The 27,636-nt window shown below is 42.1% G+C and overlaps 2 protein-coding genes across 4 annotated transcripts in view; both read left to right on the top strand.

Annotated features, from left to right (window-relative positions):
* The window catches only part of cog1 (component of oligomeric golgi complex 1), a 38,556-nt gene extending 20,591 nt beyond the window's left edge, over nt 1-17,965 (top strand). For 2 of the 3 annotated variants that reach the window (XM_022249523.2, XM_087137110.1), the window contains exons 28-29: nt 3-165; nt 15,207-17,965. In XM_022249523.2, coding sequence (XP_022105215.2) covers nt 3-146 — 144 coding nt within the window. In that variant the 3' untranslated portion in view covers nt 147-165; nt 15,207-17,965. Of the gene's footprint in view, nt 1-2; nt 166-9,896; nt 10,021-15,206 lie in introns of those variants that run through there. The other variant, XM_087137109.1, reaches the window with a different exon arrangement.
* On the top strand, nt 8,404-15,200 carry LOC110987092 (uncharacterized). The gene has a single exon (XM_022249524.2). The coding sequence runs from the start codon at nt 9,886-9,888 to the stop codon at nt 11,047-11,049; it is 1,164 nt and encodes a 387-aa protein (XP_022105216.2). The 5' UTR covers nt 8,404-9,885; the 3' UTR covers nt 11,050-15,200.
* Nucleotides 17,966-27,636: the final 9,671 nt, after the last annotated feature.

Genomic DNA, 27,636 nt, shown 5'->3' with positions numbered 1-27,636 from the left:
AGCCGGCATCCCCAGTGGCTCTACCTCAGGACCCGTCTTCCCCACCTCCCGTGCTACACAAGTCTCGCACCGCCCCCTCTTCCCTCTACTCCAAGTTTGGCTCTCTGAAGACGGGCTGGCTGGCCAACATCAGTGGCGCCCAGTAAGAAAAGCTTAGGAGAAAAGGTAGGAGAGAGAGCTTGTTAAAGTCTAGATACCTGTCTGTGTTTTGCAGCATTATCTCTTCTTTCAAACAGGTCTTCCCCCTTCAGTCAGTTACTTTGTTCATCTTTATAATCATTTGTATGTACCTAGCCAGTTACCCTATATAGTTTGTTTAATAATTTGAGTTTAATAAAGCCAAATCCTCCCCAAGTAACCCCTGTTCACCCCGTCCCAGGTTGTATTGTGTAATTGGGGCGTGATCTCTGGCTATAAGGTGTTTCAGGTTACGTGGTTTCTGACAAGCCCCCCTGAACAGAGATACTGACAAATGGGAAGAGCCACCAATGTAGGGCTGGAGAGCTCAGTTGTTAGAGTACCGGTACAGTATGTCGGAGGTCGCAGGTTCAAATCCTGCTCCAGTCGAATTCTTGGTTCATCTTTATAATCATTTGTACGCACCTAGTCAGTTTCCCTATATAGTTTATTTTATGATCGGTCTTAAAATGGTGACATAGAGTTCATTCAGGTTTTGCAGTTATGCGGCGGTGTCACTAGCAGGTGGAAATAAGTGAGAAGGATTACAACCCCTGATCAGTACTGTAGGCCACTAATCTTTCCTGAAAATTGTTTTAACATGCTTTCAACAGTCATTTGTAACTGCCATCCAAGATTTCAGACAGTTCATGTTTCAGTTATTGTGTCGTCATGCTGGGTCCTCAGTAACGAGTTGCTTTCCTGTTTGTCACGGTCCCCTTTCTGCCTCCCTCATTTTTTTCAACCTAGAAGCACACTTGTTTTAGCAGTGGTGACTGAACCTTTTAGAAATTTGGGGGCAAGGAAAAGTAAACGGTGTGCGTGCGTGGTGGGAATTCACAAGTTGGGAAAGGAGAGAAATCAAGCCCCCCTAGGTGTCATGGCCCTGGAGGTTTAACTCAAAGCTTGTGTGGGATATCTGTAAATCTTGTGCTGTGTCCTTGTATTGAGATTGGTCTGGAAGAGAGCCGGTGTCTGTCTGTAGCCTCATGCTGTGCAAGACTGCCACCCGGTGGTGGTGGTGGGTGCTTGCAGGGGCCTGCAATTGTAAGCTGGGCAAAATTGCTCAGCCCCCAAAAATACTTGCTTAAGTAAAAAATCAGCAGGTTGCCAGCCGAAAAATGAGGGTATGTGTATTGCTGGTAACTGGTACTCTGGCAATTTCTGTTTCAGCCTGCAAATCTGCTAAGCAAGGTTTGCGGCTAAGCAGCTCTCTGAAATTGGTCCCTGGTTTGGGGATGGAGAGCAAGCAAGGTGTTCAGTAATGACTGTTGTCCTTCCAGGGATACTGCTGTTAACTCCATTATCACCCATTTTTCTCCCTGGGAGATTTAATTTTGTCACCTGGTCCTCCAAAGTTGGTTTCAATGGCAAACCAGTTATCACACATAGAGCAATCACTCCATGTGGAAAGATTGCTTCCGGCATGTCTGGATCTATTCAGCTTTCGTCTTGGGGACCTGATAGAGATAATCTGTTTGTCCTTGGCTGTCTTCTTGTTGGTGTTCTCCTAAATCATCATGCCTTGGGCCGTTTGAATAAACTTTCATTCCTCCAGGGGTTGTCCCTGCTGACAGCCCTTGGCTCTTCTTGATTTTTAGCTCAGGCTCGCTAATTTGATGCAGCGAAAGGGATTAAGGAAACATACGAAACAGAAATATGAAACGTGTTAGTTGTCCATTCTTGGGTTTTGAATAGGGCCTACATGTTTTTGTTTAAGGCCAATTTTGTACGTACTCGTAGCTGCTATTCCACTCAGTTGATAAAGCTCAGAGAAGTTGTGCTCAATTGGCTGAACTTGTTTGCATTATCCTGAGACCTTTGATGCACACTCCTTAAGAAACAACCCTGCTTACTGTACCCCCTTTCCTTATACAGAGTGCCATTTGTTTTTTGTCAAATGGGCTTGTAAAGTAAATGCCTTGGATTTTGCTTATAAATGTATTGACAGCAGAACATTCCTGATAAACAAATATGAGAGAAAGGATCACAGGTGTGTCTGTGGTTTAGAACTAAAAGCAGGATGATGATCGGGCAGGGGGACGGCCCTAAAAGTTATGGGCAGTGGAGGCTGACGAGACGGTCCCACTCCCCTCTTATCAGGTCTCAGTGAAGATTGAATCCAGGTCTGTGTGATTTCTTGCATTGATGCCCAAAGCCTAACACAATTCAAGATGTTGTGTCCTGGTGGAGGGGGGGGCGGGAGAGTAAAACCACAGCATTCTGACGGCTGCTTATACTGCATGTAATGTTGATGTCCCACACCTGTGCCTCCTGTGTTTGTTACTGACTAGAAGAATTCATACATTGTTCTCTAGATCGATAAGAGCAGTATTTATTTGGGTTTGAACATGTTCCAGATGGAGATCTTGGAGTACTGTTGATCAGTTCAGACATGTACTCGGACTCAAAAGGACAGTTTAAAAAGAATTTTCCAGGTTGACACATGTATTGATCATGACATGTTTTATTGTACAAAGCAGAATGCTAGTCAATGTAGAGAGCTCACCGGAATGCATGGAGACTAAATACAAACATTTTTTTTGTTGATGCATGTAGCTTCCTTGTATTTGAGCAGTGCAAGGTTGCACGTCACTGACATGGGCGTCATAGCACTTACATGTACATTTGAGCATGGAGCTGTGTAGCCCAAGTCCCTGACAGTATTTTTGTAGAAAAGATTAAATCTCATCTGGATTTCTTAAATTTCTTTGTATATAAATTTCAGTTCTGAGATAGGAAAAAATAAATGATTTGGATCCTGAATTGAAAATGTGTATGAAAATGAACCACAGATGAACAGGAAATACATGCATTACTTGTACGGGTTGAAACTACATACATTGTCCCCAATGAATCATGTTCAAGTGAGACCATGAAGCTTCTTTACAGCCTTTGCTCTATGCCACAGCTGTGCATTGCAACCTCTACACCATTCTGTAAGCCCTGCTTGCAGACAGCAGATGGGACTGGTGTTAATTATACTGGACAATATAATACCAGGCCAGGCAGGGGATTGTCTACACCATTGGCATGTCTGGCTGGCTTAGGGAGTGGTCTAGCTGGCAGGATAAAAAAAAAAACCCGAAAAAACAAAACAGGGGGGGCTAGATGGGCTGAGGTCAACATTATGTAATGGGTCCCTGGGGCTGTGAAGGCAACCCAATTATTGGGGGGAATGAAGGAAATGAAACTTTTGGTACTGTGTGACTTCTGGTGGAGATTTTTTTCACACAGAATCAAGATGGCCGGTGCAAGCTGTACATGAAAGCCTACATGTATGTCACTTTTGAGTGTACATCAGCCACTGTACAGAGGGATTTCAATTTCGTGTGTGTTTTGTGTGGCATTTAGTGCTATGAAACCAGCAGCTAAAATGAATACATTTAGCTTAGTTGCACTCCACATGTTTCCCAATCTGGAGTATTTCTTGCTGTGCTAAAAAAAAAAGCTGAGGCGCTGTGTGGCATGCCTGAAAAGATCCAGACGTCTCTGTTTACCTCACCGTGTGATAATGCCATAGCATTTTGCAGAGGCTTAAGTCTGCCTTGGTGTCTTATCAGGAAATTTATAACAAAGCCTTTTGTTGTGAAAAATATCAGTTCCCTAACAGAAATGTTTGACATTGATGGCCATTTGGGCAACTGTGAAAGAATGCTCCTGTTTCATCCTCATAAAGCTTAAAAGAAGTCCAACTTGACAGAAGGCTACTGTTCTGAAATTCCCTCCAGAAAAAAAAATCCAAGGTGACCCAGTACATTATTTGACCATAAAACATTGACCACCTAGGTCGGTCAGGGACTTGTAGTCCACTAACACCCCCCTCTAAACTCTGGAATGCAGTTGCCATAGCTACCATCCCACCAAATTGGGACAGTTTGGAGCTATGGGCCGCTGTGGTTTTGGAAAATAACAAGGAGCCTTTCTGTTGATAAGAACCAGGATAGTGTGTGTGGGGGGGGGAGACCAGCGCTGCAAAAGCATCAGAACTACAAATTATTGGGTCTTCTCTTGCATTCTGCTTTGATTAGGGGCCACCTGAACAGTTTGCACAATCCTCCTGGGTTGAAACCACTGTCATCAGAGATTTAAATTTTGATAATGTCAGTGATTGTTCTGATATTCCGTTGTAAATGAAAATGAAAGCCTGGTTAGCCTACGTCTTTACAGCACAAACGTCTCTCTTGACAAGAAAACTGAAAGAATGTAGCTAGTCCAGCAGAAATTGAAAAAAACATACAAAAACATGGGAAGATTCATGGGTTACCAGCAAACGGGATGGCCATCACTGTACAAAGAATGTCTAGGGTCATAAACACTTTGGCCAGTAACCCGCTTTGTCTATGGAGCTGACCAGAGCAGTTAATCAGATTAAAGTCTGTGGGGACTTAGTTATAACTCCTTGTGTTTAATGGCTGTATGGTATAAAGACCCTATAGGAAAAAGTGTTGATTTATGCTGTGTGTGTCCTTGGTTTTGAATGTGTTCCAACACAAATGGCTTCCAATTCTGGTTTCCATATTAGTCTGTTGACCATAGATGAACCTCTGTTCAGTTTAAATTGTGTAATCAATTTAATACCAGATGTGTTGATGCACCTGTGCTTTATTTAGCTCTGTGAATGTGATTTTAGAAGTGAGAGTGTACAAAGAGTAACGGGTTTTCCCATCCGTCACCAACCTGCAGGCCTGTACATGTGCTTTTTTCCCTCCTTTTTTTTTTTTTTTCATTTTACTACACACTGTCTATGATTTGCTGGTGATTAATGTCTTGGACGGATATTTTTAGATCCAAAAGTGAGATTGAAACCAACAGAAGTTTCTACAGCCTAAGCGATGTCATTTTGAAAGTATTTGCCAACAGAAGCGTCGAAAGGAAAACAGGTTTCCGAAATGTTGACATTACCCCTGCCACTGTTACAGTTGAAATTCCAGACTGTAATGCATTTGCTAGAAAATGCTCAGATTGTGGTCAGGAGATCTCGTTGTTGTCTCCTTTACAATTGGAGCACTTGACTGTTTGTCTGGCCGTCCGGATAGTGTTTGCTTCCCCATTATGTGACGGTTCATGGAGCGGTGAATTCTTTTTGTCCCTTGGCGGCAGTCATTGGTCTGCGCCGTCGCCGGCCAAGTTTGCACGCCGTGTTTGTTGTGATGCTCAAAAACCCCTGTAATGCTTCCATTGCCTCTCTGCGGACATTTGCTCCATCAAAGAACATTGCGGGATTGTTGCCTCAGAGGTTGCTCATTGGGTATCTGTTGCACCAGAAGGGTACTCATGGTGTGTGCCGCTGAGCGTCTCTTTGATGACTACTCTCTCCTTGTCCATCAGTCCAGTGCATTTGTGGGTTAACAATTTGGATGCCATTTTTTTTGGGGGGGGGGAGAGAAAAGGCTAGCCCCAGATTAAACAGTCTGGTTGCTATGGTGATTTGCAACAGCAAGGCCGAAAAATGCTTGAGCATGTGGATACACATAAATGAATCTAGGTCTTTTCATTGTGCTGAGTGTAATAGACGCTTTGGATTTTAAAGTAGGCCAAGGTATTTGTGTAGAGGTGGGTGTTGCAAGGGAAAGACATTCTTTTTCAAGTCAGTGTTTTTATTTGCATGTTAAAATTTGTTATGTGTTTTGGACATTCCATCTCGTGTGTTATGTTGAATTTTTTCCACTGGCTTGTTGCAGTGGCCCTATTCCTTAGAACTTACAGGTATGTCTCCTTTAGATAGATTGCATTCTTGAAAATACTGACGGTGTGAAACACAGTTGTTTTTTTTGTGGGGGGGCTTTAGACCATTGGATTTTTTTTGGGGGGGTTGTAACGAATGTGACATTCCCTAAAATGACGTGCAAAGTATATGTACATGTACATAGAACCGGGTAACTCTTAACACTATCTAAGTTTATGGCTATTCATAAAAAAAAGAAAACTTTGTTCATTTCAGGTGAATTCCAATACATGTAAAGGGTAACTAGGGTGCTAGAACAGGTTTCACCTGTTTTTCAGTGGGGAGATGCTTTACCCATTTTTTCTTCCTAGATCCCCTTCCTCTATCATTGAATAAACCTAACCCATTGTTGTTTGTTTTGATCATACTTCATAAAGCCAAGTTCAGTCAATTAAGGCCCTGCTATTGACTCTTTGATTACTGTTTACAGCCAATTCCAAGCCATTCTACATGTAGTTTCAGAATAATGTGGAACCTGCCTTGCCCCTTTCAGGCGAGTGGGGTGATGTCATTCCTTTTTTAGCAGCTCACACAGGGCCCCATTGTGAGGGGATCAGGAACATGAAACTGCTCTCAACACTCGGGGCAGGGTAGCTCATAAATCACACAGTGGAGTGCCTATGCAGCTGTGGGGCCTATGAGTCATGCTGGGGGCCATTTGGTCATGGTATCTCCCATTGGCAGAAGGGGAGTGTATTACATGTTGGGGGATTTGTCATTACCCAGGAGAGATACTAGTAGAAAAGTTAGACATATTCTGGGCATAGAGCTAAGTAGCTCTATGTTCTGGGTAAGAGGTTTTTGCTATGAAGCGCTGGCCACAAAATTTGAAGGGGGGACTATTAGGTCTGAAGATTTGCGACTGGGTGCGTGATGTACATGTACAGATCGTTTTGCCTGTTCATGAAAAAGCATGCATGGACATTGAACTCCCCTCCCAACCCAACTTCACATGTGTGAAACAAAGTTTCAAAAAATCCAGGCGAAAAGCAGTTAAATTTTGCTCCATAGCTCAAAGATGTGCCAAGGGCACGAACCGGTTGAACTGAACATCCATTACTCATTTTGGTACATGTATAAAGGCTAACACACACCTTTTCACATTCAAATATTCAGGTTTATTGTCCGGACTGAATTGCATAGAAATTCAGGTTCCTCAAGCCTTTCAAGGTCGTCATTACATAAAATCACAATAGTAATGACTTAGGCCTATAGCCGCTCCCCATTTCCCTTTCTGCCGTTTCACAGGTTGAGTTCAGTGATGAGAAAAAAATTACCCACAGCAACAAGCTTTGTGTTTGTAGGGCTCAACTTTGCGAGTCAATATTTCATTTTTCCCGGAAGTGTCTTAGGAATACCCTGAAATATCACCTTGCCATTTTCCCCCATCTGAACAAGTTCTTATTTCCTGTACTGCGGTCTGGACTGTTCAAATGATTGTCTGAATTTCCCTGTCACAAAGCAGGCCTGTCCCAATGCAGTGCAACTGGAGAAGATAAGTGCTTCCTAATGTGTTTCTTATTGTGGAAACTGCCCTCCAGTTGTTCCAGAATAAATCAATGCAGGGAAAAAATACTCCACCAGGAACTGAAAAGAAGAAAAAGACGTGGCATGGCTGATGACTGACATCACCCCATTCCTTGCAGAACTGCTCTAACTTGTCATAAAATTCATCCAGTCCTGTGCTAACATTTAGCCAATGAAAACATCCTTTAGGGAAACGCATGCCAAAGTGGAAATTCATCATTCCATCACCAGAGGTCATAATGATTTGTAATTCATAATCGTAAAGATTTTTTTTTCACGAAGGGAAAAGTGAAAATAAAAGGTAATAGTACCCACACAGCATTTCCACTGGAATTTTTTTGAAACGTTATTTTTGTTCATGAATTTCAATTTAATAATGAACTCAGTAGCTGAATGACAAACTCTTTTGGAATTGCCATTGCCCTCTGATGCATAAGGTCTTGTGTGTGTTTTGTCTGTTTTTATCTGCTCACTAAAAGTCCAGGAATATGATTATTTAGTTGAACATAATCTTCATCTGCCTCAGTTAAGAGAGTCCCCCTCCTCTTTGACAGAGGGTGAAAGTGGGAAACTTGAGGGGATAAGTGATCAAATCAGTGTCACCTCAGTTGTCACCCAAGCCTGTGTCATGTGCCAACAGACTTTTGTCTCATTGCTGCCATTTATTCAACCTCAATTGAAAAAAAAAAACCAACGAAAATTCTATAAAAAGTAACAAAACTTGACATAAAAAACTAATACAAGGATATTCAGCTACCCATGAACCCCAGGAATTCGTAGGATGGCACGCGCAGAATAAAAGGGCTTTCCTAAGCTAGTAACCAACTCTACAGATCTATACAGTGTACAAATGGTTGTATGGGTCAGGGAATGGTTCTTGTGATGGAGGAACCTAAAGAAATCTTTTCACAGACTTCTCATTATTAAAATCAATAGAAAATCCCTGGAGTGAGCTCAGTCTAAGAGTCTGGTTGGTTCCGACCTGTGCGTCTGACAACTGTACCAGAGCTGTCCTTATCTTGCCTTTGGTTGAACTCCAACCTGCTTGACTGAAAAAAAAACCATTCTAGTTCCCGAAGTTGCCTGTTTGACATTCAAATCAGAGTGCAATTATTTCTGTCCTTTGAGGCTTGGACTTTCAAAAGGTAATTTTTCTTCTCTTTACCCTGGAACATTCACTACATCGTGTACTTTCCTCAGTTGTGCTGAAATGTTAAAGGTGTTCAATTCTTCACACCCCTTTTGAAACTTGCAGTCAGAATGGCACATATGCTGATCTTTTTGCATCTTTTGTTTGTTGTTTTTTTCATGTGTTTTTTTATTACATTCAGAGTATGACACACAAGCGTCATCCACGTCCGAGTTTTTACTGATGCTTCCATGTTATTCAGCATTTTATTTAATTAACCCGTTCCTCTAGTATGGTAAGGCACATCCAATAAACACCCCTGTCACAAGAATTCATCAATCCACCCGTCTCTTTCATCATCTAGCGGGGTCGGTTGTTTTAAATGCAGTACGTTGCTTTTGTTTGTTTGTTTGTTTTTGTTTTTTAAATAAGACAGGCCTTGTTCCCCATTTGAGATCTCTTCCTGCCAGTATTGGCAGACTTCGGTTTAAATCAGTTGTAAGCCTTTTGAATGACATAAAGAAAAAGCCCTCAGGCTGGGATTTCTCTTCTAATTAAAAGGACTCTGGATTTTGTAAAAATGAACAATTACTGTAGATTAAGCCTAGGCCACTTCAGCTGTGTTTCCATCTCATTGTTGGGTCATTAAATATCACTGTCTATTTCAATATCATTTGAGGAAAAGATCTTTCCAGGCCAATGCTCATATTCCTTTCATAAATCAGGAACTTTTTTCACTGCTTTTATCTGATAACCTTTTCACACCGGAATTCCACACTACACATTACATGATGAATACGCTGTTTACTGTAAAGCTTAGATTTAGACCATAGGCCTGTATAAAGAGTGCACACCATGTCTGTGGCCTTTGTATGTGTATACGTGTACATGTACATTGTACACCACACAGGCACGCACCCAACCCTCCCATAATGTATGCCTTTACTTGGCTCAGCAAATCCTCTTTAACAATGCATGCAGGCTGGGTGCCATTCTTGATTAAGCATTGGCTGGAGGGTAATGATCAGGCCACTGAGGCTGGGCCCTGATTGGTCAGTTGACTGTGTGTCATGCACAGGATGCATGCATGCTGAGGGGCCCAGGTCTGGCTTTAGCACAGCTAATACAGGCGTGATTAGAATACAGTAGATGTGCAGGGCGGGGGAGATTAATCATTATACATGTAAATTTATTGGCCCCTGCACACAGCAATGACTACATGCAGACTGAGGCTTTCACCAAACTCTCATTAGACTGAAGAAAGATCACTTTTTATTTTGCATTGTTCTGCTACTTATTTTGAATTCTGGTGTCATCTGTTGTCATGATGGAAAGGTATCGGGTTCCAAAGCGCAAACCAAACTGGACAGACGCAGAGCACACCATCATACTGGACGCATACGAAAAACACAAGGCTGTCCTGGCCTCGCGTGAGACGTCATTCCTGAGCTGCCACGAGAAGAGCAAGTGCTGGATGGAGATCACCAAGCAGCTGAACCAGCTGAACCCAGCCGTGCGGCGGTCGGTGGAGGAGGTCAAGCGCAAGTGGCACAACCTCCTGGGCCAGGGGCGGCGTGACTTCTTTGACTGGAAGCGGGCCCAGCAGGATCCCACACTGCCTCCAGTGGTGATGCCAGCTATCAGCCGTCGGGCCCTGGAGCTACACGGCGGCTTCAAATTTGAGGACTTGCAGAACCGGCAGGACGGGGAGGAGTTTGTCTTCATAGATGCCAGCAGCTCTGACATCGTTGAGGATCAAGTGGTAGACGAGACCACAGACGCCCCTGATGACATAACACCTGAGATGATGAGCACACCACCACAAGACAGTGTGAAACAAGAGTGTCCGAGTCCCTTGGTAATCGAGGATTCCTGCGAGGCATCTTCTTACTCAACATCCTCAATTCCAAATGCCTCACCTCCACCGCTGCCTGTGCCCACTCAGACTGCAGTTTTCTGGACCAGCACGAGCAGTCACCCCAGTATGACTCCAGCCCCTCACATCCAATCTACAGCTGTCACCTTACATGCTGCCCAGGCCAGTCATGCGACTGGTTTAACAACAACTGGCGCCAGAAATCGCTTCTCCCCTCATTTGAACTCTGCTCCATCAAATCTGAGCCCACATCGACTGGCTGCACCAACGTCCGGTAGCTTGAATCACCCATCTGTGACCTCACCTGTTTCCGTGGCAACCATCAGTCACACTTCTCCTGGTGTCGGCGTTCCCTCCTCATTTGTAGAGCCTTCATCTTTGCTTGGTCAGGTGACCATTCAGCCTTCGGAATCTGCCAGAAAGAAGTTTCGGGGATCGTCAGAGTCCGAGCGGTCTGAGAGAGGGACGGGACTTAATGCTGAGAGGGAGGCTGAACTGCGCATTGATATTCTGCAATTAGAGAAGGAAAAATTGTGGCTGGAAACAGAGAAATTGAGACTTGAAATTGACATTCTGCGAAAACAAAAGCAGAAGATGAACAGTAACTTTTAACTTGTTCCAGCCATTTCTGTGACGGACAGACGTCTCCATCTTGAACCCCCAAATACAACTGAACACAAATAAAAAAAATTTCTGTGTTATTTTGTAGGATGAATATGTTGTACATAGAATAATATAAAGACCAATTGCAAAGCTGAATGAGAAATTCAGACCTTTCACACTTTGCTGCTATGACACTGAAAATAGGAAAGTGAGCCCTCTGTTGACAAAATTGTCCAGAGAGTCACAGGATATCTTGACTTGCGTAGCTGCAGAGCAATATAAATATTCAGTTTGCAAACAAAGGGTTCAATTTTTCTCAAGTTAGAAGCATCCATGAACTGTAATTGGATTTCTGCTATAAATAAAAAAGGTTTCTGCATGTGCAGTATTCTGAATGAGTCAAGTGAGGTTTTGAGGACCAAATCTTGAAATTCATGAGGATGATGAATTTTTATCCTTATAAGGATTTTTATCCTTATAACTTTTTGCCTTAAGCACTGCCTGTTTTACTGATGCATGTAATTATTCACATATTATTGAGAGTACACGTATTGAATTATCAGTCAAGCTATACATGAATTGGGGTATGGATAAAAACTAGATACAAGTCCAGCAAAGTAAATTGAACAACCTAGTAAACCACAGTCTACCATTTTATATATTATAATTAAAAAAATGTATGTATTTAATTCCTGCTGGAGGCTATCGCCTGATAGGCCAAGAGCCAACAATGCAATAGAAAGAGGACAGACTATTGTTGCTTTCTGGGATGCCACTGTCTCATCTTAACGGATGATTGGATTTAGAGGCGAAACCACAAATGCATTTAATAAGAGTATTTGACTGACTGAAATCCGACCCAATGTCTCCAGAAATTATTCACCTGGGCTTCCCTTCCACGCTAATTGGATTTGTGCAAGTCTACTTTCGGCGGCAATCAGGATGCCTGGACTGTGCCACGAGGGGAAAATTGGGAGACTTTTCTTTGTGTGATCAGTGGGCAGTGGTGCAGGGCTAGGGATGCCTGCTAGATCGCGTGCCACAAAGATTGAAGCACATGTATAATGCACTTGGATTAGACTTCAGTAAGTCTGTTGTGCATTGCATTTGGTAGGATTGTTAGCCTAATGCATGTTGTCATACGAGGAAGACGACAAGTGTGATTGGAGGATATCCATGTTGGCCTGAGACCCATGGAGTCTGAAAGCTGTAGACAAGCTGAAGCTGTTCATTTCAGCCGCAGCCTTGACATTCTGCACTGAAATTTATAAGAAGTACATAATAAGCAACGGTATAATTTTTCCCATCGTGTGTAAGTTGCAGCTCAATTTTTCGACCACTTATATGGCAGTGGTATTCCAATCCAAAAGGCTGGAAAATTTCTTTGGAAATTATTTGAAAAGGACAACCAGCACATGTTGAATTTAAAGACAAGAGGTGCATGCACGCTCTTTGCTCTGTGTTCTGTGCTATCCTCAATTGATATCTTTTGACCTATCGGTGTATGTTGTTAACAATGTGTAGAAAATGCATGTTCTTGCACACAAAGATTTTAGGGTCCAGAAATTAGGATGTGAAGGCGTAGTCCACTAGGCATGTGTTGGTGTCAAGCAAGGGCCGTTGAGCCACCAGCGGCCCAAGTTTGTGGCTGAAGTATCATTAATGTTAGGGAGTTTAGGCTGGGTTGTGACCTACACGTACTGGAAATGGTGGCTGAAAAATGGCCCTCCTGTCATGCTGAATGGGGACTGGAGTACCAGAAAGCCTGAGATGTGCTTGAGCGTCAGGCATGAGTAGCAACTCGGCTTTGCTGTAACTCACATGAGACACTCAATGAATGAAATACTGCAGGTTACCGGACGATGTGAGCATCGCAGCTTCTTGGTTATGATGTTGCCACGAAGCAAATATGTCTAGCTGTCTTAATACCGTGGATGAAGTCTGTAGTGAAGTATTAGTCATAAAGGCTGGTTCACACTTGAGGCGGATTGGAAAGCAAAGCGAATTTGATGTCACTAAACATTTGCAGTGACATTTGCTTGGACTTCAATGTGTTCAGCTTCTCCGAATTAGCTGCGGGAATATTTGATCTGATATCACAAAATCATGTTCGCTTTCTCACCAAGCACGAACCAGCCTTGGGTGACATTTGGTTTGTCCCCATGCAAAATGGATTTCGACAAGTCTAGAATTGCCACAGTTGTTTGAGCCACCTTTGGCATGAATCATCACAGATCCTTATGATGCCGATGAGATGTGAGCAAGCCTGGACGTCGGATGAGGCCCTGCACACTGTGCGTTTTCCTGTGAACCACGTAATACCCTCTAATGCAGGCAGGACTGTCGGGAAGTCTAGGGCTGGTAACCTGAGAAGCCCCCAGATGGGGGCTCTGATTGCATGAAATATGAGCCAGTGCCAGAAATTATCCAAATATAGGCATAGCGCCTGAATGCCCCACAGAGCACAGCCCAGCCCAGCAGACATCATTATGAATGCATGAGTGCCTGCAGAAATCCATGTACATGTACACAGGGTGAATGGGAGGCCTTTTGTCTGTTATCCTTTCCCCCATGTGTTCAGGCCTGTGTTAGTGTAGTGCTTGTCAGCCCAACCCCACTGAGCAGTGTGTAGCAGTGGGAACTGTTGTTACTGCTGGTTCTTTGTGTTGGCTAGGGAAACAAAGCCCCTGTAAATGTTGCATCATGCATGATTGGACCAAAAGCCACCCTCAACTGTCCTTTATTGTTGACAGGCTGCCAGACTCCCTGTTTTTTTATGTTTTCTTTCCTGCTAGGCTGTTTTTGACCAGACTAAGACAGTTGTATTTGTCAGTGAAAATCTTTGTTGTCAGCTAGGTTGGCCGTACAGAACAGGAATTGATCAGGGTAAAAATACAGAAGTGAAACAGATTTCAAAAGCCATGGGTTGGTTGCAACATTGTATTCATTTTGTGCTAAATCTTATTGAGAATGTGGTTAAGTATTTGTGTAATTTATCTTTGTGGCTTTGTGGCAAAACAAATACTGAGACCACATGGGTAAATGTGTCATTTGATTCTCAATCTTCCAAAGGCAGAACAGGATTAAGCTGATTATATAAACAGCTACTGAATTATTTACGACTGCATGATGGGGCATTTACACACTTTAGTTTTTTACGCATGTAAATGTATGTACAAAACTAAACCGTCAAGATAAATGCCGTTAATTATCATTTATGGCAAAATTATGATAGATTTTGGACCGTTTCATGGCAAATGAAATCATCAAGCCAATGAATGATGGCTGTAGGCACTTGGCAAAAAAAAAGGTCCAAATGATGTTTACCAGTGCTGAAAGTCTAAGATCTGCGCTCATGGTGACATGGAAGGCAAACCGGTCCACAGTCAGGATTATTGTGCCTTTTCCTTAGCCAGTTTGTCCTTCCATAAGTGCTTGTGGTGTAGAAATGAAAGCAATGGATTGACCCTACAATTAAGAATGGAATTTTTTATTTTGAGATAGAAATTGTGTCTGCACGACCTTGGAAAGGTGTGCATGTTCATGGAGATACCCCCTTCAGACTCCTTCATAGTGCTGTACTGAGGTTTGCTAACATAGTAACAGCGGATTGAAGGGGTCTGGGTTTCTCAAAAAGATGTTGAACATTCCTATCCTTGAAAAATGCCATTATTCTAGAATACATCCTTCTTATCTTATATCTCAAGATTGGTCTTATTTTTCCAATGTGCATGTAGTGTACTTGAGTGCAGTCTCTGCATTTGAAAGAAAAACATGCCCCACCTCCCTCCCCCCCCAAAAAAATATTATTGACTTTGAAACCTTGGACATAACTTTCCCAACAAATATCACGGATATGCCACTTTAGTAGTGTTCAAAATTTGCAAGAAATTTCACAAAAATACATATTCACATGTGTTTCATGCCTTAAGCTGCATGGTTCTGTTGCAAACCATAGTCACTGTCAATGAGGTGGTAATTGTTAGTTGGACACCCCTTTGGCTAAATCTGTGCCTCCATTTTCTTCCCTCCTGGAATATTTGGGTGTCCCATTCAATTAACTCAACATTTGGCTTGCGCTTGGCTGTAAGTGTGGCTTTTTTGTGCCAGCTACATTATCAGTTTACTATTTGCAATGTCTGGTGTGCCGCCTTTGTCTTTTCCAGGTCAGTGCACTGGGGGAGATTGAGCATATCAACAGACCCTGGAGGGGGGGTTGATGGGTCCGGAACCAGGTCGCATGTGTTCATCTCTCCGCTGTGCCATGTCAGGTCTGCCTTGCCATCTAGTCTGCATGCAGTGAAAGAAATGCCCTATAAATCAAGGTACAATTGGTAGCATCAACTGATAACACACAGGACACCATTTAATGCCCTTCCGCTTGAATATGGCAAAATATCTGTTAAATTGTTCCATTGGCAGAGGAAGCTGTAATGAAATGTTATTCAAAACATCTGCAGTTCATTTTAATGTTCTCTAAGTAACTTCCTGTTGTAATTCTTTCTGTCTCTCACCACCCACCCCAGCTTTGTCATTTATTGGTCATTGTTTTTTCTAAAATGTTATAACTGATTAAAAAGTTCCTCAATTGAAATATCCCCACATTTATCAAATTTGCCTGTAACAGTTTTTATCTAAAATGTCAGTGACAACTCCTCATCCAATTATATATTTTTTTTTTAGGTTTAGCTTCACTGCAGCATTAAATTTGGCACCGTTAGATTTTTGTGGCTGTGATCGGCTCTGCCGATGACTCTCTCACATGCCCATGCTTCATTTCCAATACACAGATTGTGGGCCATTCATAAGTGCAGCCTTCTCACCCCTTCAATATTAACTTTGAAGCTATAAATATCACCTCAATTGTCATTAAGGCATACCTAGTTTGAGCTACTTCTGGTTTTCTGTCTAAATACTCTCCTGGAATTTACTATCAAGCGTTTAGAGTTGAAAGTACATCCATGAGGAAGACAATAAATCATGCAGTACAGATTCCAGAAACTGTGAGTGTATTCAGCATTTGCTGTAAAGTCTCCCTTTCAGATTTAGTGATAAGCGCAGGTGCTTTACAAGAACTGCAAAAGTCGCATATCCCTGGCATGCTTGTGTTCTAATGCACTGAGCAATTCCCCAGAGTGACTCACATCACACTGAAGCTTCTTATTGGCTGACAGGCTGAATCATACCTCCTTTGCATAATATGACACACTCTCCAGCCAGCCAGTCAGTCATTGCCAATTTGCATGCTTCTATCAGTGAATCAGTGGGCTATTTATAGATGGCCTTGTCTTCTGTAGTATTGTCTTTAAAGGTGTATAATCAGCCTTTCAATATTTACAGTCTTTCGGGACTCTCATTGTTTCCGGTTTTGTTCAACAGGGAAGGAGTACACAAAGTACCCGCAGGAAATTCACGGACAGCACATTTGTGCTGGTATCTCTCTATTGTTCGCCTGATTAAGTGTTGTCATTTTATGTGGCCATACTGTGATGAATGTAGAATCTATTTGGATGACTTGGATCAGAACATCAATTACCCCACTCGGGGTAAAACATTAATGTGATAGTTGCCACAGTGGGAGAGACCAAAGAGAGAAAAAGTACTCAATTTTATGACAACTACAGTCTGAGAAAGTGTGAGGACAGGGATAGCCTCAGAAATGCTGGGAGTAATTTATTTCATTGCATAGAAAGTGTCCTTGTGTTGTGACTATGGACTGCACAAGGACAGGCCTGGATTTGCTTGACCCTTCTCCCCTGAAGTGGAACTCAAGTAATTGATGTAACAGGCAACTTGCATCAGCCAAATTGTGGTATATTATTCCAGTGAAGGCCATAAGTTAACACCTTTTTTGATAATACTGGTCTTAAATTACAGGCCTGTTATGCAGCTGACAAGTAGCTTTACAATGTATGAAGCTAGACTAACTGGGCCCTACCTGTACATCAATGGGTGCATCTCTGGGTCATCTCAGTAAAGTGGTTGAAATAGTGTAGTGAGAGATGACCACTGCTTGAGTGCATTATTGTACATCTGCCATCGTGATTTATTAATGGATACCTGCCCCAGGATTGATATAAATATCCAAAGTATTCCACCAGTACTTTAGTGTGTCCCATGGTGGTGGGTTTTTTTGTGGTCATTGTAATTTGCATTTTGTCTGTGACCTGCCTGTTGGGCATGTCTGGATTTGAGGGAAGGTAGAATGTTCAACCCTGACATTTGAATAAAGCAGTAAGTCATCGCTTCTGTTGAAGTGGTATTGTGGCCTCTTCGATTTAGGTTTAAATGGATACTGAAAATTTAACGTACAGGTCATTTACTGTAATTCATTTTTTGTTAAAGGAGGATGAATGTCTTGGCTTTTGGTCATTTTCAGTTTGACCCATTCAGTTTTGAGTAGCACCAGCAATTGCCGATATATGTAATGGGGAAAAGGCAGCATAACTGTCAGTGGCACCTTTATGGCAGAAATGTGTTTGATAATTTGAGTGTAGTTGTACTTTTCTTGATTTGAATTGAATAATTGCAGCATTTGGGTTGGCTGTTGCACAACCTTCTTTTTGATTGAAGTCTTCAGCACTTGTCGATGCCATGAGTGAAAATCGCCCAAGCTTTCAGCCTCTGCACACAAACATAATTGCTTCGGCAAGGGCTCGTTCACCACTTGCTTCCCAGCGACATTGAAGCTTTTCAAGGTGTTGGCATCATGTCTTGCCACAGTGTGATCCATTTGACTCAATTTGACATGGTTTGCACCTGTTATTTTACCTGCAGCCAGAACTTTTTCTCTTGAAGTCTCCCTCCTACCAAACCACAGGTTGTTTATTACATATTGGTCCGGTGTTGCAAACAATAACAGAACCCCCCCCCTCAACCAAAAAATAATAAAAAATGATCAAAGAATGGGTTTGAAAACCACAAATTGTTGTTAGCTTCTTTGTTTGCCTCACCTGTCCTTTGTGATTCTAGTTGCACCTGCGTAATCCCCACACCACCTGTCGTTTGTTCCTCCCCTCCCCTTTTTCTCTGTAGTTATTATTGTTATCCCTTCATTGTGGCCAGCGAGACATTGACCTGTATTACTTGAGCAGGGGGTCAGCCATTGTCTGGCCTCGGTCTCCTCTGGCATGTGTGCGCACACACACACACAGGCACCATCCCAAACACAAACAAAGAGTTGGGTGCCCTGTGTGTTTATAGTTTGCCCTTGCTCAATTCAAGGTGTGCCCAAATGGAGAGAGGGCCTCTCCAGTCGCCAGAGATTGTTTGAAACGCTTGAATTTGTTTTGTTGGATTGTGAAATTGTGTCAAGTGTGTAGGGGTCCTTTGTGCCTTTGTTTGGAGGGTGTCTGGGTGTCTGGCCTGTTGTGCAGAAAGTTCATTGGATTTTTTTATTTTGGATGTGTGTGTGATTTTTTACGTAGAGATTCTGATTTTTTTGTTTCAAGCAGTTTCTGAAGTCCTTCATAAATTGCCCAAATTTAAAGGAATGGGAGACTGAAAGGATAAGCCGTCTTTTACACAATCAAATTTTGGTTAGACTTTACAAAGAATGTTTCGTTTGAATTTTGCTGAGTGGCAACATTTCCAGAAATCTGTTTCATTACCTAAAATGAGCTTTGTGGTATGTCTTGCAATATTGCCAACCATTTCAGAGACTAGAGGAAATCCCAAATTAAACATTCAGTGTCTTTGCCACTAACACTCATATAGCCCTGCCTTCGAATATGCATCTGCGGCTCATGAAATATTCGCCTCGCTCAACTGGAAGGACCATTTGGCATATTGATCGCGCCGTCCATTCAGAGTATGACGAGTGTGGGCTGTGATGTGGCAGTGATGAGTGTGTGCATGTGCAGGTTGCCCGCATCATGGCGTGGTGTTCCCTGCCACGTGATTATACAGTGTGTTACCCCGGGGCAGGCTGGGGCAGAAATATGGGCCCGTGATGAGATTGAAGGCCTAGCTCTGTACTGGCTACCACTCCCTAACCTGGGACATTATTCGATTTGAAAGGCCACGTGTATGCACATACGCCTGAAACCATTTGCATATTTTTTTGTTTGCCGTCGGAGGTCTCCAGATCAGAAACTGCAAATTCAGCAGTCAATTTACTCACAACAAAGCCCATTTTGTTAAAGATTTATTTTGTTTTGATTTATTTAAGCCCACAGCTTAAAGATTTTCAGCCCTGTTTGCATGTATATATGCATTATGCAGAGAACTGTGCTCTTGTATAATCAAGATAAAAAGAACACATTTTCATTAAAACCAGGAAAAGTTTGCTGAATATACTTGAAAACACACCGTTTGAATGCACATCATTTTTGAAAGCCAGCCTGCCCACAGTATTCTCAAAATCTACACACATTTTTGTCTTAAATCCATTCGAATTTGGGGAATTTTGGGGCAGGTTTTTTCCCCAGTAATGAAAACAATGAGTAAGACACATTTGCCATACTGCAAAATGAAAGCAATTGTGATTGACTGCAACCTTCATTCTTTGCTTGATTCAGCCAGGTTTGTCTACATTAAGATTATTTGCTCCATGAATGAAGTAGAGAACTGTTTTTCTCCAGTGCTTTGATACCACCAACAGTTTCTGCCTTTTAAGTAACCCCTTGATACGAATCACGCTGCCTAAATGGGCATTATTCATAAGTTGCTCATTAGGCATAATTAGACGCAGTTGCTGTTTATAATTAGGAGTATTATTTCCGGCATGGTGAAGGTTTTTGGAAGCTGTAGTCCAGTTTATAAATTATTCATTTAAAAAAACAAACCATGTAGGAGCTTTTTGGTTTTAGGGTTTGGTAGTGGCTTTATGAAGGAAAGGAATTCCTATTCAGACAACTAACATGTAAGTGTGTAAGCTTGCTACCATCCATCTAACACCAGGTTACACGTTAGCCTTTGTAGCATGTTACACTGCCCTCTGTTGATCTTGGTAAGAAAATGGCAGGCAGAGTGTGCACAGTTTACACAAACCACACAAGCTTCAAGCCTGAGATAGAGCAGTAGTAGAGAATGAAGGGCCATCATCCCTCTGGTCATTCTAATTTCCCCAACTATTGCCAGAAGTGCCCCAAAATGGTTTACATCTCTTTGCACTTGTCTTACGTGAAGTCAGACTTTTTATTCTGTCATTGTCTTTCCTTTATGCAGATTCTTGTCAGATTCCAAATCACAGAACTGTTCATTTTTCTGTCAATACAGCTGTTTCACAAAAGTGCGCTACCAAAAGTTTGCAACGCATTGGCCAATCAAAGTGCGCGAAATTTGTCGACCCAGTGCACGTTTGGAAAGGGTCGACAAATTTTGCACGTTATGATTGGCCAACATGGTGCAAACTCTTAGTGGCGCACTATTGTGAATCGGCCGTATTGATATCATTGAAACATGGGCAGTTTGTATTGTGTATACACTGACCGGCATATATTGCAGCAAAATTGACTTAAATAGAGCACTTAGTTTATTGGAGTGATATATACCTCCAGTCGGTATCAATAACGTTTTCAAAATGCCACTGTGAAATCCGAAACGAAGTTCAGTTAGTGCATAAGTGTGGTACTAATTCGAGCTTCGTCCGAACTCACTTCCTAGATAGGATATGATGTAGCATCTTGGGAGATTAATTTCAGGCCACAGAAATAGAACTGCATTGTGTTGTATGGGCAAAGTGTAGTCAGTTTTAGGGAGAATTCAGCCCCTGATGACTTTAGGTTCACAATAGCAGCATTGTGGCAGGTCATCAGTCACTGGAGTATCCATTCGCAGAGGTATTTCCTTTTATGCGTGTGTTTGGACTCTCCTAACAGGCAATATAGCCATAACAAAAAGCAGTTCAATGGCATTTCTCTTAGTGGGGTGTGAATTGTGATATTGTAAAATGAGGCAGTATGAGAAATGTCTGTTCCGCAATGCCTCTTCAGTGACGGAAACCGTTGGGGAGCACAGTGTACCTCAGAATAGCGCATTTGGACCTTGGGACGAATGGGCTACTGTGCATGACGAATGGTTTATTCAAGCTCTTTGTGCCCGACATCCGCAGGAAGATTGAGGCAGCTTTTGGTCGCGGAGTTTCATCCTGCTCTTGACGTGATGCCGGTGAGCTCTGGAGGTGGTACTCAGAAAGTGTTCCGGTTACCACTTCCATGTGAATCTTCCTGGCCGTCACCTTTTTGGCCAGATCAATGACAGAAACTCTCCAAGTACACACAGAACCACATACACACCCCCTGACAGATGGACCGTGTGGCAGATACCCCTGGGTGCCAGGCCGGTCAAGTTATAGAAGTGTTCCTCTGCATGAAATCAAATATTTAGAAAGGGAACAGAATCAGTTGCCTGGGGGGGGGGTCTGTACAGCAAAACTAGGACTGGTCCATTCTGGAGAAGAACGATCATTCACTGGCAATTTGTGACAGATGCGAAAAGAAACATAAGAAAAATAAGAGGCCAGGATGTCAGAAATAATTCAGCATTCTCTTCATAATTCAACTTTAAACATTTAGGACAGGTCCTTTTGGCATCCACTAAGGTAAGACTAAAGCAAAGGAATCCACATCAGCCCCTCTGTGAGGCTTAGCAAATGAACAGCCACTTGTTTGGAAGAAAGAGAGAGCCATTTTGACAGTATAATTTTTGAAAGGGCACTTGCAATGTTGAATTTTTTAACAGGGAGACTCTCCACATACCTGGATATCCAGGGATCACTGTCACAGCTACTGTTTTGAGTGTGATTTTTGGAATATCTAAGCATACTTTTTTCTACTTGGTTTATTTCTTCAAATCACAACCGGAGGACAAGTTGCATGACATTTACAGTACTGAAAAGAATGACAAAAATATAAAAACATGTTTACATCCCAACAGAAAATCACAAATTAAATGATTCATGATGATATATTCATTAAGTGATTGCAGTATTTCCCATTCAGCAACTCAGTCCGGTAAGGCAGGGGGATTGTCCGAAATCTTTTGGTTCTGCATGTACCTGGACTGAATAGAGTGTGGTTTCTGAGACACACTAAGGATCTATACTCACAGGAGGGAACCACTCAGAAAACAGTGGAGATATATAGGTGTAGGAAAACTTATTTATATGCCAATTAATCAGGTTGTGTGCACCGCATATATTTTGCCTGGTAGCCTGTTCTTGTTGAGTGGAACTTGTAACTTTGCATATTGGACATGAAGTATGGAAGGTTTATAGAAACACGGTGGAAAGCTAGTCTCCTTTTAAGTTACGTGTTTCTGAGAAGAACCAGTTATTTTTACTGGACATTTTGAACAATGAACTGCGTTTGTCATCTGTGACTTGCAGAGCATCTATTTCGTGCAGCAAATTCTTGAACTTTTCAGCTCCATGAATTTGGCCTCTTTGACTTCAGTGTTAGTGTCACTGAGGATGCTGCCCGCCCTGCATCATGTACATCTAGGATATCCATGATTAATAGCACTGACAAGGGGGCCTTACGTAGTATGTCACTAAATGTGACCAAAACTTTTTGATGAGTCAAAAGATGCCACAACCACTTTTCGATGGAAGATTTTTTCACAGTGTAAATCATTAGGAACTGTCAACTTTTTAAACCTGTATTTTATCCATTTTCATCAAGTTGCAAGACTCAGAACAGCTGAGCTCAATTCGGTTGAGAAATATCGGAACAGTTGAGCTCAAGTCGCTCTTTTTGTGCAAACTAAAACAAATTTTATTAATAAATCAAGCCGTATAAGACTCCTATTGTGAAATCTCGTTTCATGTAAATGTGTTCACTCTATCCCAAAATCCCCTTGCATGAGTTGTCAGTACTGGGCCTGAGAAAAATTAACACCTTTGGGAATAATGAGGACCATTTGAGAAGTCAGAGCATCCAGGAAAAATGCCCCTTAGCCACATATTCCCAAGTTCGTCAGTCTGACCAAATTTTGGTGTAATTCTTGAAAGATGCATTGTGTGACACAAGTGTCAGCGGATATGTTGTGGCCAAACGATCACTGATCTGGCGGTTTGAAGCCTGGAAGGAAAGAAATGGCCCTTTTAGTTTTACCAAGCTCCTTGGACCCTGATTGTTAGGGGGAAGGAAAGAACGACCAATTATAAATCTGACAGCCGACCATAAAGAGCACTTCCCAGTTCTTGCCTTTCATTTTTACTTGTCCCACGGGACAAGCCCCTTAACATTGAAGTGCCACAATCGAATCTGTGAAGGTGGGGAAAAAGGAATCAGGTAGGATTATATTCCCACGGGTGATTTTCACTCTTGGTGTATGAACCCAATTAGGGGAAACAACAATGCAGGGTTCCCTGTGGACTTCCAAGTGATGTCCCAGTTTACTCTGGGCTTGACCTCAAGTGTTTAGAACGTTGACCTGTCTAACCTTGTATGAATCCATATCACATACAATACAGCCGCTGATCTGTCGACGGGAAAGTAAGCAGCTTCACACACAGGCAGTAAAATAGCATTCTTTCAGTGCTGACTTTAGTACCCTTGTAAGTTTTTTCTGCGGAATAAATTCAAGCCACATTTAAAATTTCGTTTGGGTCATTTACCCACTCTAAGATGTTTTCAACAAACCTGTTGCTGGGAAAATCTTCACCAAACTGCCTACCTCGATGCCGAGTTCCCATAATGTATTACTCTGAATGGTTGATTTTTGTTGTGATGAGTTTGGAACAATATCGGCTTGTCATCTTTTCCCACTGATCTACATGATTACAGTGTAGTACGCTGGGCCCGTTGAGGTGTCAGACCAAGTTTAGGTATTGGCGTATTGGGTTATTTGTTTTAAATCCAAAATCATGTCAGCAAAGCACCATTCAGAGAGAGGAAACGAGTTGCCTTGAGCCGTCATGAAAACGGATACAAGGTGTTCAAATAAAACAGACAGGTATTCCTGGAGAAATACCAGGATTGATTCATACTCCTGTCTCTTTTAGTTTTCCATCCTATAGTAGTAGTACATGAAGTACAATAGCCCAGCATGTGGGAGTTGATAAGACCTTAGCAGCCAGCTACAGCTAGAACTTGAACTGGAAAGTTAGCACTCCACCCTTCTTGGGTAGGACTGGAGAATAGTTGAGTGCCTAATTGCTGAAGTAAACACTTGTTCCCTTGGCTGAAAATGAACAGTGAAGTGATGTGACTTTGACCTGTCGTATAGAGGTAAGTAGTGGATTTTTATGTGTATTTTCCCCACGTGCTTCATTGCTTCTGCTTATTTCATTTGTCTATCTGTATTTGAATACGACACACTAAACATTTTGAGTAGGTTTTATAGTCGCAAATTCAGCAACTCAAACATGCATGTAGACTAGTAGACATTTTATGATTGATACTGATAAAGTTAAAATCCTTCACAGATTAGTTCTTCGTAAGTTTTCTTTATTGATGAATCAATATTTCTGTTTCAAATAAAAATTCAGCTGTAATGATCCACAAGGATGTTTTTCAGACTGACAGACATTGACCACAACGTCCACTTTATCATGATTCTACTCGATGTGTGTTTTCCTTTCTCCAAGTTCAAGTGGTGACGGTCCCCTTGACCCCGAGTTCTGCACCTTGAGTTGAACTTGAAGTGCCCTGAGCCCGCAGCTAGTAGTACGTACAGGGGAGTCCGCTGCCCTCACCAATTATTAGCTTTCTTATTGGCCCTGTCTTTGGGTGCTTGCCCCCGTAATCCCGGCCCTGCTGGGGCCACACGCTGCGACCTGCTCCAGTGAACCCCTCGAATGTGTCACTGTCGAGCGCGCCCAGGTCAACTTTCTGATCGGGTTTCACAATATAAGTCTCAAGTTCAGGCAGTCGTGATTGACACAATATTGACACCTGTGTGTGGCCAGAAGAGAGGGGAGAAAAATCGAAATCCGTTTTTGGTTGTTTGTTTTTGTTTGCCTGCACAGTTTGCCGCTCAAAACAACCAGTCAGGAGACTCTTGTTAGATGATTAAATTCTGACCCTAAAGTATGAAAGAGTTCAATCATTTTCTCTACGGGGGAAAACTTCGAGTGAATAGGATACACTTTACTCTGTAGCAGTGGGTTTTTATCATTGGCCAGGGAAATGGAGATATTTGGCCAGACCTGTTTTCATTTGTGAATTTAATTATCAAAACCTTGCTCAACTTATTTTTAAAAAAATGAGAAGAAAGTGTGCAGATATTATATTATTGAGGCGCATATGCACCGCTAGAATATCGATGTTTTTCATGGAAAGTTTCGCAAAACATTGTTTTTCGAAGCCCAGAGGAAAATTGTTGCCAAAGAGTGTTTTTTAAAGAACGTCTACTGTCAAGGCCCTTTCATCTTTTATTATTTCCTGGCCTTTCATGATTTTGGACCATTTCAACATTTCTAATGCATTTAGGTAGGGTAAATTTTTCCTTAAAAATGGCACTCAAATAGCGGCACATGTTTTAAATGGAAGAGTTTATCTTTACAAAACTGAGAGCACAAAGCACTTCCAAATGTTTGCCTTTGTAAGCATGACAGAGGGCTTTGTTTCATCGTGACTGTTTCGTAGAGAAGTATGTTCATCTTTTTCCGTTGGTATTCATGGTATGACACGTATACACTCACAGTATGATCATGTTTATATGTTCTTATGGTTTTCGTTTCGAAATGGAGGAATCTTTGACTTCGGCACAGTACAGTACATAAGGTCGGTTACGCCTGAAATGCTCATCATTCACAAGACTGTACCAAATTCACAGATGCGGGGCGACGTTGCCATTAAATATTTGTCATCGTAATTAGAGGGTCGGTGATGGGAGATAATGCGCGGGTGATAATGGGCATATGTACGTAATTGTTCCTTGCTTGCTTAGCGTGATTGTTGTGTGCTCTGGCAATTAGCCAGGCTTTTCGAATTTGCATAACTTACCTGTGACCTTTGCACAATTGCATAGGATTTTCTGGGAAATTAAGGGCTGTAAAAGAGATAAGTGTTTTGTCGAACTCACAAATCCCCTTTATCTGTGTACAACAACAACAAGAAGCAGATTATAGAAGTTACCTTAAGGACCATTCTTCCTCTTCCACGATTGGACGAAGGAACTTAAAATCTCGCGCCACGTTTTCGTCTTATCGATTGAAGGGGGCATGTGGCGCACCCCCATTAAAAGGTATGCTTATGCACTGTATTATATAAAACTTTGAAAGAACAAGTAAAGTTCCTTATCTTATCATATACATATGCAAGGGAATGAATGTGCACATAAAAAATCCAGAGCAGCAGCACTTCAGTCTGTCAACTTTAACACCTGGTACAAAGTCACCAGTCCCGTCGCCGTCAGACGACGGGATGATTCCATTTTTGTGGTCGCGTCTGCAGTTTAGTCCAAACATGGTCTGAAGTTTACAATATAAATCAGTGCATGATCTCATTCTGGGCTGAAGGTTGAAAAAGTCAACATTTCGCATACTTACCCGCGCGTTACTGTTGTATGCTTAAATTCGTATTTTCTATCAATGAAATGTTGCATGTTGCAAAATAATTGTCCAGTTACTTTTGTTGCCGACGGTAGACTCTCCGCCTTTCCTGGCAGAGTACACCCTTAGTGAAGATCACCTAATACTAGTTTGAAGCATTACAAAGTACTTAGGATACACTCTAAAACTGTGTTTAGCAATTAAAAACAATCTTGATCAAATTGTAAGTGTGTTCAAGAGCTAAAGCACCACGTGTCCAAGTTCAGTACTACTTCTAAACATTGTCCAATATGCGGCAATACTAGAAATGTTTACCAAGTACAAACTGATAAATAGCAAAAAAGTGCTTTTAGAATTTTTTAAATTGCAAAACATCGTTTTAGCTGTACAGATTAAAACGCCATTCAGGTTAATAACGCCGGTACGGAAAGAGTGTAACCCTCACTGTTACACCGCCTTCTCCACAACCACCACCAGAATGTATCGCAGGTTTGATACTTGACAAGACCCACGTACATTTTGACTTGGGACATTATTTTTGACCGACTGCAGAGTAGACTTGATGACAAGTCGCCAGACAGTTTGCGCTGTTTTTCGCTATACAGAATTATACAAGCCATCAGCTGGGCTTCGGTCTGTCCCACCCTAGGTTATAGGACGGTCAGGGATGAACGAGGCAACTTATTTCTCGGCGCAGGGAAACAAAAATTTGTGTTGCCGCAGTCTTTGGTCGTGCGATTATCGACTTGTAGCAACGTTTAACCGCAAAGGGTGTAGTTGCAAGCCAGTAAGAATTTTAAAAGTCTTGCTGGCTCATTGGCCGTACCATGGAGAAACGACACATCATATACACTCAAGTCTTACTTGAGTGATCTTGGGCTTTCATCAATCGTTAAATGCAGATCCAAGGTGAAGATGGCCTTGACAAAACTACTTTGAAGTTGCCTAAATAAGAGTTAGGGTGTAATTATATGAATTGGCCTAAGCCTAGTTATCAGAGACAGAGCTTTTGGAAGACACCCCGCAGCTACTTGAGGCTGACAGGGGATGTGCGAAACTTTCATGAAGTGCTCAGAATTGAGAATCTCTATTCACCTTCTAATTGAACATACTACATGTACACGTAGGTCATTGTCGCTTCTCAGACGTTACAG

The sequence above is a fragment of the Acanthaster planci genome, linkage group LG05, assembly GCF_054643075.1.
Source record: "Acanthaster planci isolate LZ-2023a linkage group LG05, COTS_SCS, whole genome shotgun sequence".
Taxonomy (NCBI): Eukaryota; Metazoa; Echinodermata; class Asteroidea; order Valvatida; family Acanthasteridae; genus Acanthaster; species Acanthaster planci.
This window is presented reverse-complemented; position numbering and strand designations above follow the sequence as displayed.

Coding starts and splice junctions, on each gene's coding strand:
- LOC110987092 (XM_022249524.2), top strand. CDS start 9,886: ATGATGGAAAGGTATCGGGTTCCAAAGCGCAAACCAAACTGGACAGAC.